This window comes from Psammomys obesus, unplaced genomic scaffold (assembly GCF_907164565.1).
Source record: "Psammomys obesus unplaced genomic scaffold, mPsaObe1.curated_primary_1811, whole genome shotgun sequence".
In the NCBI taxonomy this organism is placed as follows: Eukaryota; Metazoa; Chordata; class Mammalia; order Rodentia; family Muridae; genus Psammomys; species Psammomys obesus.
Window position 1 is genome coordinate 1,076,017 of NW_026594377.1, and position 14,151 is coordinate 1,090,167.

General features: G+C 54.2%; 1 protein-coding gene across 1 annotated transcript; it reads right to left on the minus strand.

The window, feature by feature from the left end:
- Nucleotides 1–4,296: 4,296 nt before the first annotated feature.
- Hapln4 (hyaluronan and proteoglycan link protein 4) lies at nt 4,297–11,671 on the minus strand. Its single transcript, XM_055618683.1, has 6 exons — nt 11,505–11,671; nt 11,293–11,399; nt 10,547–10,667; nt 9,993–10,355; nt 7,757–8,080; nt 4,297–7,017 (listed from the first exon to the last, which is right to left on the minus strand). Exons 2-6 carry the CDS (start codon nt 11,293–11,295, stop codon nt 6,626–6,628), a joined length of 1,203 nt encoding a protein of 400 aa, XP_055474658.1. The 5' UTR covers nt 11,296–11,399; nt 11,505–11,671; the 3' UTR covers nt 4,297–6,625.
- Nucleotides 11,672–14,151: the final 2,480 nt, after the last annotated feature.

Sequence of the window (14,151 nt, forward strand, 5' to 3'; positions counted from 1 at the left end):
CCCTCCATCTCTCAGGGAGACACACAACCTCCTGCCTGAACCAAGATGGTGCCACATTTTCTAGCCCTGAGCCTGTCTTTACTAAACCCCTTCAGCAGACCTCAGTAAGTCCCCTGCCTCAGATCCCACCCGTCACCCCGTTCCTGTCTCCAAATCCTGCCTGGCCCACTGGTAATGCTTACAACTTGAAGAGACCCCTCTTCACTGTCCTGTTGTAGAGACAAGTGGTCTTAGAAGCAAGAATCCATACACCTCATTTTACATTTTAAAAACTGTGACAGAATCCACCTTTCGCTCCTTCTTTCCATTTTCACCTGAGAAAAGACTCCTCCAAGCTGGGGACGGGGTCAGACCTTTGTCTCCTGAGCTCCTGTCCTCTTTCAGCCCCTCCAGTCTGGGTAGAATCTGTGTGTTGAAACCCAAGTTCGGGGCCTGAGCACAGCCCTGTGGGTAAAGATGCTAGCTGCATAAGCCTGAAGAAGCCACATTAATCCCTGGAACTCATGCTTTAAAAAAGAAAAGCTGTGGGCGGGGGGGGGGGGGGGGGGGGGGGGCGTGACTCTGTAATCCTTGCACTCTTATTGTGAAAGAGGATGTACGGACAGGGAGCTTGTGAGCCAGCTAGCCCGGAGGATGAGGCTGAGGATGGCACCCAGCAGAAACACCCGGAAGGCCAGACCAGCTCCTAAAGGGAGCCATCCGACCACCACATGCCACACGGGCGAGCCCCCCAACGCACAATCCTCACCACCACATGCACACACACACTCGCACAAGCACAAAATAAATAAGTAAAAATTTCAGGAAGTGTGGGAGCTAGTGGGGCGGGGCGGCTCAGGGATGAGTGCTTGGCAGACCTGCGCAGGTCCTGGGCACCATGCCCAGCTCTTCCCAAGCAAATGCATGGCCTACCTAAGGGATCAGTACAGACAGAACTGTTTACTGAGCCTGTGTCCCTCACGGGAGGTAATGAAAGCCTGGGGCAGTTGCTGAGTAGAAGCCACCACCCAAAGCCTTGGGAGATGCCCTGAGTCCTCTCATCAGCCCTGGTGGCCTGTAGTCTCCTGTTTTACACATGATGATAAGAGAAAGACAAAGTTGCAGACAGTGCTAGAGGGAGGATTTTGTTCTGCGCGTTGTAATTGCCGTAAGGTTGTTGTGTTTTGTTTTTTCAGACAGAGCCTCATATATCACAGGCTGGCCTTGAATTCACTGTGTAGCTGAGGATAGCCGTAAACTCCCAATCCTTCTGCCTCAGTTTCCCCAAATGCTGGAATGCACTACTATGAATGAGCTTTGTTGCACTAAGCTGTCTGTCAGCTGAACTCTAAGCACTCTACCAACTGAGTTCCAAGCACTCTACCAACTGAGCTCCAAGTACTGTCAACTGAGCTCCATTCCCAAACCCTGGTCTTGATTTGTGCTCCCAATTTTTGCTTTATGTATGAAGGAGGAGATTGAAACCTCTTACCTGCTGTCACTGTCACACTCTCTCTCTTCTCTCTCTGTCTCTCATACACACACACACACACACACACACACACACACACAGAGCAAGTGTGGAAAATGGTTGAGAAAAGCAAACTGGACCCTGATCCCTAATGGTCCCTGCTGTATCCAGCACTGTCAGGCCTCTGGCTGTGGCTGGGGACACAGTTGTCTTCCCTGCGCAGTGGCTGCTCCCTGGGCCAGCCCTACCTGCTCCGTGAAGGGGACCTTGGGCTCTTCTGGAGGGAAGGCTCATCTCCAGCTCCTCACCTCCGTGGTGTGCTCTGCTTGGGCCACTCATATGAGGAAGTGTGAACAGCTGCCCGCTCTGCTGGATTTTCTTCTGGGAGCGTTGATGTTCCGTGGATATGTGGTATCTGACACTGTGGATGTTAATGTACTTCTTGGACATTTTAATAAATTTTTTAACAGTTCAACTTGCCCGTTGCCCCGATACTGTCCCCTCACCCATTCACTTGCCTGTATCCCCTGGGCACTGGCGCTTCCTTGAAGTGATGTCTCATGGAGCCCAGGCTGGCCCAGATTCTCTGTGTATCTGAGGATGGTCCTGAACTCCTAATCAGCTGGTTTTTGTTTGTTGAGACAAGGTTTCTCTCTGTGAACAAGGCTGGCCTCAAACTCAGAGATCTCTATGTCTCTGCCTCCCCAGTGCTGGGATTAAAAGCGCGAGCTGACATGCTTGGTTTTTGGGGTGCTGGGAACTTTGTGAATGCTAGCAGAGCACTCTGCTAACTGGGGCACAAACATCCCACTAAATGAGCCGCAGCCACAGCTCATGAGCAATTATCAAGAGCCATATACTGTGCAGGGTGCAGAAGGAAAGTAGAGAAGAGCAGAATTTTTTCAAGACAGGGTTTCTCTGTGTAGCCCTGCCTGTCCTGAAACTCACTCTGTAGACCAGGTTGACCTCTAACTCAGAGATCCCCCTGCCTCTGCCTCCTGAGTGTTGGGATTAAAGGCGTGCACCACCACTAACCCCCCCCCCCCCCCGAGGTCTCACTATGTGCCCCAGGTTGGCATTGAACTCGAGATCTGCCTGCCCCAGCCCCCCAGGAGTGCATGTGCATGACAGGCAAGGTGGATGGAATGAGGCAAACAGGAGCTGGAGGGAAGACATGGCCACAGTTTTGACCCGAGAAGAGAAAACACCAAAATCGTGAAAAACTGTGAGTGATGTAAAAGCAGCAGGGGCCTGGCAAGATGGCTGTGCCAGGGAAGGTGCCTGAGGCTAAGCCAGCGGCTTTAATTCAGTTCCTGGACCCATGTGGTAGAGGGAGAGAACAATAAGGGGACCATGAGCGGGTTCTCTCCTCCCCCCACAAAATATAGAAATGTCACACACACAAAGTGGTGTGAGAAAGGAGGAAACAAGGGGAGCAGCAGCACTCACCACTGGGCCTCCTTCCTGTGGGCACAATGTGACCCGTGTGCCCTGCCATCGCGGTGCTACCACTGTGACAGACTGAGAATCTAATAAACGCTCCCTCCCCTGATTTCCTCTGGCATCTGGCCACAGAGAGGAGAAAAGTAACCAGCGAGCGCATATCTCTAGATAAGGAACAGAGCAGCACAGCGCACAGCGCCTGCCAGCAGCGCAGAAGCGGAGGCGGGAAGGCCAGCCTGTCCAAAACAGACAAACACAACTGCACACCTCTGGAGAAGTGCAGCTCTGAACTGCCTGCTAGAAATGCAGAATCAGAGGGTTCCTATTGACTGATTGTCCTGCTCTGTGGCCCAGGCTGCCCTAGAGCTCACAGCAATCCTCCTGCCTCAGCCTATAGAGTGGTGGGACAAGAACTGTGAGCCAAGTGTGGTGGCACACGCCTGTAATCCCAGCTCTCAGGAGGCAGAGGCAGGGGGCTTGCTGAGTTAGGGGCCGGCCTGGTCTACAGAGCAAGTTTTAGGACAGCCAGGGCTACACAGAGAAACCTTGTCTTGAAAAACCAGCCAACCAACCAACAACAAAGAGATATATATATTAAAAAACAAAACAAAACAAAACAAAACAACTCTGTGGGGGGTCTCGACCCACACGTTGAGAACCTCTGATATCGACCAGGCTGGCCTTGTACTCAGAGAACTACCTGCCTCTACCTTCAGAGTGTTAGAATTAAAGGTGTGTGCCATCTCCAGCTTATTTGGGTACCGCGTGCTGGGACAGCATGTATCAGAGTAGGACTGGATCTCTAGATAAATCTTCCTGAAGTGGGGTCCAGCTTCTGAGCTTTCCAGTGCATGTGAAGTTTTTTATTTTCATTGGATGAGAGTGAGGGGGTGGAGCTACCCCTTCCAGCTCGGGCAAGGCCCGTTCCCCAGAGTAATCCTGATTGGTCCAGGACTGCGTGAATGCCAACCACTGAGACTGCGTCCTGTCCTCTGGCTCCTGGTACACTCTCCCACACAAAGTTAACAGGGAAATTTAGGAACTGAGAGAGGGCTCAGTGACCAAGAGTGCTGGCTGCTCTTCCAGAGGACTGGGGTTCAAAGGCAGCACCACAACCACCGGTCAGTCTAGTCTTAGGGCTCAGCTCCCTCTTCAGGCTTCCAGCGGCACCAGGGACCCATGAAGTGCAGACAAACCACACATAAATTTAAAAATAAATAAAAACTGGCGCACATCTTTGATCTTAGCACTCAGTAGGTAGAGGCAGGCAGATCTCTGAGTTAAAGCCAGCCTGTTCTACATAGCATTTTCCAGGACAGCCAGGGCTACACAGAGAAACCCTGCCTCAAAATAAACAAACAAATAAATAAAAATTAAAAATTATAGGGCCGATCATGGTGGCACACACTTTTAATCTCAGCACTCTGGGAGACAGGCAGGCTGCTCACTGTGAGTTAAAGGCCAGCCTGGTTTACAAAGCGAGTTCAAGAGAGCCAAGGCTACACTGAGAAATCCTGCCTCAAAACACACACACACACACACACACACACACACACACGTATCTCAGTCCTACAACCAGATCCTGACTTAACATTTTAAAATCACATGTTATTGTTATGTATGGGTACACACACATGCCACAGTGCACATGAGGTCAGAGGGTGTCTCCCAGGGTCTCTGTTGGGGGGCAGTGAAAAAAAAAAAAAAGAAGCTGCTTTCCAACCTGGCCTGAGAAGCCCACAGCACTGATGACAAAGGGACCTGGCAGCCATGTTCTCATTCATTAAAAGGAACAAAGGTTTATTGAACCCTGGGCTGCAGACTGTGGAACTCAGAACAATCCTGGTCCTGGACAAGTCCTGCCACTTGGTCGCACATTTTAGAACAAAAGGTGGGGTTTGCTCCCACAGCCACCTGGCTTCCAGTCTCAAGGGTGGGTTTTTCCAAGATAGATGGGACAGGCAGGAAGGTGCGTGTGGGCAAGGGTGCTCGCTGCTCCAAGCAGCTCCTCAGGGCTGCATCTGTGATGGCCCTGTCCATACACAAGTCTTTGGGCTGTGACTGATTGAGCTGGTCTTGACTCTTGAGCACACACGGGCCATCAGAAACTGGTTGAATTGGTGAGTTCAGGTACATTCCATCCTCTTTGATCTCCAAGGAAGGAAAGCTCTGGCCTGTGCAGTACCACAGCCTCAGTTTCCTCTTCCGAGGGGCCATAATTTAAAGTGCTGGAGGGGGTTGCAGCGGCGGCTCATGCTCAGTGGCTGCCTGCTGGAGTAATCATGCAAAGGGTTGGTGGCAGGCAGCTGCTCCAGAAGCAGAGTCCTGCCTGAGCCCATCTGAAGAAGGGACACAGTAGGCGACTCCAGTAAGAGGCACTCTGCCCATGGCCAAGAAGTTCCTGAGATCTGCAGATCAGTTGTCATGGAGACACTGCCGGTCTCCATGGCAACAGCTGAGTAGGACAGGACCCTGAAGGGTAAGCCTTGGAGAGACAGGTGTTCTGTTACCTTGGACACTAGAGTTTGGTCTCCAAGGCAACAGTTGTGAGGTCCAAGCTGTCTGGGGGTGGGGCCTGGATGGCCGAGAGGAGTGGGAGGTGCATATTGGGAAAGCTGCAGCTGTTTCCATGGAGAGGCCTGGAGAATGGAATGCTGGGTGACCCTGAGGACATGCAATGGGGAAGATGGTGGATATCAGGGCAGGGATAGCCATAAATTTAGTGGTAGGTGTCTGGGCTCTAGGCCAGAGAGAAAGGAAAAGTTCGATAGCCATGGTTATGGAGAAAGGCGGGTATCATGAGTAACAGAACAGGTAAGGCCACACTGGTGGCCTTTGTGTCCTTAAGAAACCGAGCAGTTTGTCTCTACAAGTAACATTTTTAGGGGTTTCTGGTCTGAGGGAATGATCTCTTTGGTGACAGCCCTCGAGGAGCAAAGGGAAGGAACATTCAGGTGAGTCTACACTCCAGCCAGAGAAATACCTGAGGGTAGGCATGGCCACTGCTCCTGGGAGCCAGCTGGAGGTATTCTCCCATGAGGCCAGAGGCGTTGGAGCTGTCCTCCATAGTGACTGGGCGCAAGGCAGACTTAGAGACTCCGGAAGAGTGTAGCCGGCCTCCGAGTCACCCGACAGCACAGGGCCTGATCCCCACGTGATCTGGAGTTTTCTGTGTCTTCACCAGATGATGGGAGACGTCAGTAGACAGCTGACTATCCAAGACCAGCTTTCCAGCTCCCCGGAGATACAGAGGGTTTGTGTGGCCAGTTAATCCTGGGGGTCCAGCCTCCAGGTGACTGAGGGGGTGTCCACCTGTTTTCCAGGAGGCCACAGAAGGGTGGCTCCTCTCTAGGAAACTGGGTCCTGCTGATCTACTGGGATCCTGGGGGTTGGGGGAGAGCGTGGCCCTTCTAGACAAAGTCTGGGAGATTGGACATCCACTATCCAAAGAAGTGGGCTTGGCCACTATCAGGGAACTTCAGAGGGCGGCATAGTCAACGACCAAAGCTCACAACAGGTGGGTCAGCCTGCTGGTCACCACAGGGTGCATCACACACCCAGGAAATCTTAGGAGGTGTGTCCAGTGTCCAAAGACCACAGGTAGCTGGGTCAGCCTGCAGCGCACTGCACAGGTATGTCACGTGTCCAAGGGATCTTCGAGAAGTGGTCTGTATCCAGGGATTGTGTGGGCCACTGGATCAGCTCCCAACATACAAACGCATCCTCCCGGTCCTAGACACGCAGCGGGGTCCAGGCAGCCGGGTCCCTGGATCCTCCGGCCCAGCCTCCTCCGCCCGCCCAGCCCCAGCCCCAGCCGCCTGGAGCTGGGTCTGGGGCGCCCGGAGCACGGTAGCAGTAGACACCGAAGAGGCGTCGGGAAGCGTCGGGGAAACCGAGGCTACGCACGCCAGGCCGAGGGCCCCCGCAGCGAGTTCGCGGATTCACGATGGGGTAGCGCGCGCTGCCATCCGCCAGCCAGCCTGCCGTGCAGCGGTCCAACAGCTGGAGCTTCCACGCAGCGAACAGCTGCCCGACCTTGGCCACCGTCGCACCCCGCGCCGCGCACGCGCGCGCCGCCCCTGCCAAGGCCACCGGCCGCAGCGGCTTCAGGAAGAACACGCGGCCTGCGGGACCCAGGAGCGTGTCAGTAGGGGCCGGGATGGGCCCGCCGAGCTCCTGCAGCCCGGGGCTTCCAGCTCCCGGTCCATCCCATCCCCTGCAATCTGGGACCTCCGCTTCTTCCAGTGCGATGCCGGTGCCATGTGGCAATACACTGCCCCCTGTGGCAGCCCTGGTAAGCCGCCTTTCTAGTAACTCAGGGCCAGGAGGAGGGCGCGGAGCCTGCTCACTTAGGGGTGGGGCCCATACTCTTGGAGGCAGGGTCTATGCACACCAGGGAGATCTCCGCCCATTGTGCAGGCCACCTGCTTGGAGCGGGACGTCTATTTTGGAAAGTTTCCGCCAGTGGACTGAGCCCGTGTCTTTAGGATCTGTGTTTTGGGGGAGAGGGTCTTGAAACGGACCTCAACCACCAACCTCCAAACGGCCCTATGCATTCCGGACTGGCCTTCTCTAGGAGGCGGGGCTCATGCACTCGAAATGAGCCGTTGTCCTTGGGACAGAGCCTATTGGGAGGGAGTCTTCCCTCAAGAGAGGAGCCTATGCCCTAGAAGATTGGGCCTAAGCTCTTGTCTCTGAAGTGGGCCCTAGAGATAGGCGGTTAGGGCCAGTCTTCCTCGAAGGGTGCACTTAGTGCGCTTGGGGTAGGGTTCCCCCGAGGGCGGGGCATTGGACCTGGGGCGGACCTCCTTCTAGAGATCCCCTCTTCTGGACACCTTCTTCACGGGGAAAAGCTTAACCCACCTGGGAGGTTGGACGTGAAGCAGAAGGCATCGTAGCGCTCCTCAGCGTTGTGACGATATCCGTAGTTGCGCACACCCCCGTTGAGGCCGCCGCCGGCCCCAGGGCTCCCAGCTCCGCCACAGGGCTCCCGGGCCTGGCTCACTGGGTACTGCACAGAGCCATCGCGTAGCCACCCCGCATTGCACCAGTCCAGGCCATCGCGCCAGGCCGCGTGCAGCTGCTCCGCGGACGCCAGAATGCCGTCCTGCTCGGCGCAGGCGCGCTGCGCTTCCACGAAAGTCATTTTGTAGCGGCCTCCGCGCGGATGATAAGGGAAGACCACGCCTGGATAAAAACGAACAGGAGTTTGTTAGGGTGCCCTTCCTCCCGGATTCTCATGCACCTTACATGAACCAGAACCTAATTCATTCTTCTCTCTGGCCTTCAGAACTGGCCGCACCTCTGGCCAGCTCACACCCATTATAGGTCCTCTGAATTAAACTTGGGACTTCTCTTCTGCGGTCACAGACCCTTCCTTGCTCATGTTCTTTCTGTTCTTCACCTGCCTCTTATTCATCCTTCAAAACCCAACTGTGTTGTTGTTCTTGTTTGTTTGTTTGTTTTTTGAGACAGGGTTTCTCTGTGTAGCCTTGGCTGACCCTGATTTGCTTTGTAGACCAGGCTGGCCTCGAACTCACAGAGAACCCACCTGCCTCTGAGATTACAGGCGTGCACCACTGCATCTGGCTGTCAAAACTCATCTCTTAATCGTCTTTGGTCCCAATGCACTAGAACAGAATCCTTCCTAAAGTGACCGTGGTACTGGAAAAGCCTGTTCCTAGCGCAGGACTCCTGCATGCTGGCCCCTGAAAGGGTTGGGCAGGGTGTTGAGCCCTTTGATTTGCCAGTATTATTTAAAGTGCTTCAGTTCCAACTTCAGTCTGAACTGATTTCTCCCTAAACGCAATCAGCCCAGCTCTGGGACATTTCAGTGCCTAAGGACAGTGATGGCTCAGTAGTTAAGAGAACTAGTTGCTCTTCAGGAGGACCTGGGTTCAATTCCCAGCACCCACATGGCAGCTCACAACTGTCTATAACTCCTGGTCCATGAGATCCAACACCGTCCTATAGACATATGTACAGTCAAAACAGCCATGGACATAAAAACAAATAAATTATTAAAAAAGGTCAGGGCTTGGGCTTAACCTCTTGCTTTCAGCAATCCCAGGACAGGATACAAACTCCACCCAGGGTGAAGACCTAGAACTTTGGTGGACAGGATGTGAAATCTCGGCCACTTCCCTCACTTACAGATTCCCAGGGCAGCGTCATAGCTTCCTTGAGACAGAGCTCATCTCCAGGTTAATAGCTGTCTACCTTGGGGATTTGGGGAAATTAAATGAGAAACTCCAGAGAGCCTTTCAGCGAAGTGGCTGGCAAACAGAAAGCAATCTAATGAAGACAGCTATTATTTGCCATTGTTAAGATGTTCAGAGAGGCCAATGAAATGGCTTGGAAGGTAAGAGCATTTGCCATGAAGCCTGACAAGCTGAGTTCTCTTCCAGGACCCACTTGGTACAGAACCCGCTCTGCAAGCTGCTTGTGACCTCCATGAAAGCACTACAGCAGGTGCATCTCCCTCTCTCTCACACACTACAAATTCAATAGTTTTTTCTTTAAAGATCATGAGTTCAAAGCCAACCCATGCTTCACTAAATAAACCCTGTCTTAATCATAAAGCTGTGGCTGGAGAGATGGCTCAGTTAAAACAAACACAAACAAACAAACACACCTTCTTCAGGCCAGGGACAGTGGCCCTTGCCTTGGACCCCTTCACTTGTGAGTCAGGCGGACCTCTGTAAATTCAGGGCCAGCCTGGTCTACATAGTGGGTTCCAGGACAGCCAGGGCTACATAATGATACCTTATCTAGAACGGAAGGAATAAAAAAGAGGCACTCGGGGTGGGGGTGGGGCTCTTGCTTGTGTTCCAGCCTCTGAGCGTTCTGTTCCCAAGACACCAATATCAGGAAGCTCACAAACACCTGTAACTCCAGCTCCGGGGATCGGAGGCCTCTCTGGCCTCGACCACATGTGTGTACTTGGCATATAGTCACATACATACATACGTATAAATTAAAGCTGTAATAAACTTTTTCAATGAACTATTATCCTCCTGCCCAGCGAAATCTCTACGGTGCCGCATTAATTCTGCTTGTCCCGCATTGTCCCCTTTCTCTCTGCTCATGCTGCGGTCACCTTCCAGATCCAGCTTGACCATGCCGGCGTCATCCTCCAGCTCATTGGTGACCTCGCATTCGTAGCGCCCGTAGTCCTGCAGGGTGACGTTTCGGAGGACCAGGGAGGCGTCCCCCGGCCCGTCTTTCTGCAGCTCGGCCCGCCCTCGGTAGGCACCGAAGGCTCGTTGCTGAGGACCCAGAGCCACGAAGACATCGACGAAAGCTAAGGGGTCCACCACCTTCGTCCACTTGAGGCGGACGCCATCGTGGCCGTGGGCAGCCGCCTCGTAGTGGTAACGGCAGGGTAGCACGATGGTGCCGCCGCGGTGGCTCACCACCTGCCCGGGCGCCGTCTGCACCACCACCGAGCCCGAGTCGCCCTCTGCGGGGCGACCAAGCAGGGGTCAAAGGTCAGCGGGAAGGGCCCTGAGGGGGGCGTAGGCCTGCGATGGGAAAGGAGCTCCGAGGACCCCGAGTTAGGGACCACCGCAATCCGCCACCCCAGCCCACCCCCGTCGCCACCGCCTGTGTGTTGGGGGAGAGGAGGGAGGGCCACCAGCGAACGAGACTCACCCAGCACGTGCACGACTTTCTTCCTGCCCCGCTGCGCGCCGGCGGGCGAGGGGACCAGCAGCAGGAGCCCCCAGGCGACAGCCCAGAGCGCGCGGGGACCGACGGCCGCCGGAGCACACGCCTGCGGACACAGGACCTGCGTCCCGCCGTGCTGCTTCGACCACCCCTAGCTCCGCCTGCCCTCCCCAAAGGGGTCCCCGCCGACGGGGTCCGCGAAGCTGCCCCGGGGCTCGGGAGACTGCCCTCGGCTCTCCCTAAGTCCCCGCCCCCGCCGCGGGAGCGCACGCACGGGGCGCAGCCGCGAGCACCGGCCGCAAGGTTATCTGCGCGCCAGGAGACTGCAGCAACCCGGCAGCCTGAGCGGGGGCTGGGGACAGCGGGCTACTGGCCAGTCCAGGAGAGACTGTGCGAGGGACACATGAAGACCCAGAGACAAGACGCAGAGACACAGACGAGACGGAGAGACGAGACACAGAGACAGAGATGCAGAATCGGAGATGCAGAGAACGACAGAGGTAGAGGAAGGAGAGACTGGTATGAAGAGACAGGGAAAGGACTAAGTGAGCACTCTCCTCCCCCACCCCTCCAAAACAACGGGGGGGACGCTGCAGGGGCCGAGAAGGGGGAAGTGCCAAAGAAAAAGAAAAGAAGAGGCAAGAGGAAGAGAGGAGAGGAAGGAGAGAGGCAGAGAGGAGACGGACAGACAAATGGGAGATTCGGGAACCCAGTGCCAGCACCACACTCACCATCCTGGTCGTGGCCCCCGCCGAGCGGCCGGTGCGCTTCCCGACTGCGCACGCGCACAGCGATCTAGCCCGCAGTTCCCGCGGGCTACTGCAATCCCGGCGTCTGCCTGCAAGGGGAGGAGGGCGCGTAGGGTAGCGAACGGGCCGCGCGTGCGCACCGCACTGCTTAGCTGCTGCACGACGACAGTGACCCACTGCACCCTTTCCGATACCTTGGCCAGCGGAGGAGTCGCAGAGGCCCGAGTTGGCACTCCACGCCAGTAATGACAGGCGTCCTGCAGCCGAGGAGTCCCAGGTAGCCACGCAGTGAGCAGACGGGTGAACTGAGGCTGGTTGGCCAAGCCAGTGCACCAGCCTCCCTGCCGCCTCGACTCGCGCTTCGTTTTATGGTGGTGACTCACGGTTGTTCATCAGTTTAAAGTCATATTCTGCTTGGTATGGCGCTCTAGACCAGCCCAGGATGAGAAGGCACAAAGGGAAGAAGGATGCAGGGTTGGAGCCACAGTCTGTAATCTCGGCACTAAAAGGCTGAGGGAGGTGTACAGCATGCCTGAACCTAGCCTGGCCTATACCCAGGCCATGGATCAGCCGGAGGCTGGAACTGAGCCTTGGCTGGAGGAGAGTTCCCCAGGGCCTCTTAAAACAAGGATAGATGGCTCAGAGTTTGAGAGCTGTCTGTTCTTCCAAAGGTCCTGCGTTCAATTCCCAGCAACCACATGATGGCCCATAACCATGTCTACTGGCATCTGGTGCCCTCTTCTGGCGTGCAGGCACACTTGCAGGCAGAATAATGTATTAAAAAAAAAAAAAAAAAAAGACAGGGTAGTGGCGCCTACCTTTCCCCTCAGCAGCAGGGAGGCTGAAGCAGAGTCAGAAGTTCAAAGTACAGCCAGCTGTGGCTGTGCATGTTGGTGAGACATGCTAAACAGACAAGAGGAGCAGAGGGATCATGAGCTAGAAGCCAGCCTGGGCTACACATTTGCTGCTTTCGTGGTGGTGTACACCTTTAATCCCAACATTTCTGAAGGCAGACACAAGCTGATCTCTGTGAGTTTGAGGCCAGCCTGATCTACAAAGCAAGTTCCAGGACAACCAGAGCTACATAATGAGAGAACTTGTCTCAAAAAAACAAACTAGGGGAAGGGAGAGGGCTAGAGAGATGGCTCAGTGGTTAAAAGCACTGTCTGCTCTTCCAAAGGACCCTGGTTCAATTCCCAGCACCCACATAGCAGATCACAACTGTCTGTAACTCCAGTTCCAAGAGACCTGACATCTTCACCCTAATGCACATAAAATTAAAAAGTAAATAGCTAGAGAGATGGCTCAGAGGTTAAGAACACTGACTGCGCTTCCAGTGGTCATGAGTTCAATTCCCAGCAGCCACATCATGACTCCCAACCATCTATAATGAGATCTTGTGCCCTCTTCTGGCGTGCAGGTATACATGCAGACAACATTGTAAAATAAATAAATAAATAAATATTTTTAAAAACTGAGGGAGGTAAGTTAGTTACCTTGGCTACATTGGGAATTTAAGGCCTGCCTGGGCTACATAAGACCTTGTCTTCTACAGAGCGAGCTTCAGAGCAGCCAGGGCTACACAAAGATCTTGGGTTTTGTTTTGTTTTGTTTTGTTTTGTTTTAAAAAAAAAACAACAACAACAACTAGGAAAGCCAGGCATGGAGGCACAGGCTCCTAGCACTGTGCCTTAAAGCAGAAGGCCAGCAAGTTTGAGGCTAGCCTGGGCTCCATGACCAGATGCTGTATCAATTTTCTAGAATGATAGAATGATTCCCCTGCACTGGTAGGAACACACTGGCTTGGCTGCAGGGGCTTGGGTTTACCCATCTGCTCACTGGGCAAGCACCCTGGAAACCTAGGCTCCAGCATAGGGACCCACAGGTCTCAGTTCCACTTGTCCTTGGCACCCAGGGAGCCCTGTGCTCACTCAGCCCGCATGCATCTCCAGGCTAGGCAGTCTGCCGTGGTGGCTGTGTTCCCGCTAGAAGCCAGGAAGACACTGGATCCTGCCGGGGGCACTGTGCCCTCTTCATCCTTCAATTCCACTCCTCACACAATTTCCAGTCTAAAAAACAGAACTAGAGAATCCTTTTCCAGCGCTTTCCTGCCTAGTTAGCCTCAGCAGCTCTGGAAAGTGAGCCAAGATAGGCTTCGGCTCAGTTAGAACCTTCACTTCCTGCAGTCTCAGAGAATGTGCAAGCCCAGGGCAGCAGCCTGCATGGCATTCTCCAGATGCCTAGAAACTTCACTATTTGATTAGTTATGCTCTTCTCTCTCTCTCTCTCTCCCCTCTTTGTGTGTGGTAAGTGTTTGTATTGCACTTGTGTGTGAATGTACAGGTGTGTGTAGGTCAGAGGTCAGCATTAGGTATCTTCCTCACTAGCTCTCAGCCTTTTCTCTGTTTTTTGAGACAACCTTGACTAGCCTGGAGCTCACTATGTAAACTAGGCTGGCCTCTGCTTCCTGAGCATTGGGATTAAAGGCATGCACCACCACTCCCAGCTTCTCTCTGATTTGGGTTAAGGTATGTCACTGAACCTGTGGCTGGCTGGCCAGTGAGCTCTGGGGATCCCTCTCCCCACCCTTGCCCCAGGGCTGGGTTACAGATTTGTCCCCACAATCGCTGGCTTTTACCTGGGTGTTGGGCCCATGAACTCAGCTCTTCATGCACTTTACTGACTGACATATGGCCCCTGTGTGGAGGGATGAGAACATAGTCCAGCTGGTCTCCACTTTGCTATGTGGCCAAACACCCTGACCCTTGGTCCTCCTGCCTCCACCTCCCCAGTGCCAGGACAACAGGTGTGTCCCACTGCACATGAGGTATTGGGAGCAAA

Coding starts and splice junctions, on each gene's coding strand:
- Hapln4 (XM_055618683.1), bottom strand. Junction 8,081..9,992: donor GGTCAAGCTGGATCTGGAAG/GTGACCGCAGCA, acceptor GTTTTTATCCAG/GCGTGGTCTTCCCTTATCAT. Junction 7,018..7,756: donor CTTCACGTCCAACCTCCCAG/GTGGGTTAAGCT, acceptor TGGGTCCCGCAG/GCCGCGTGTTCTTCCTGAAG.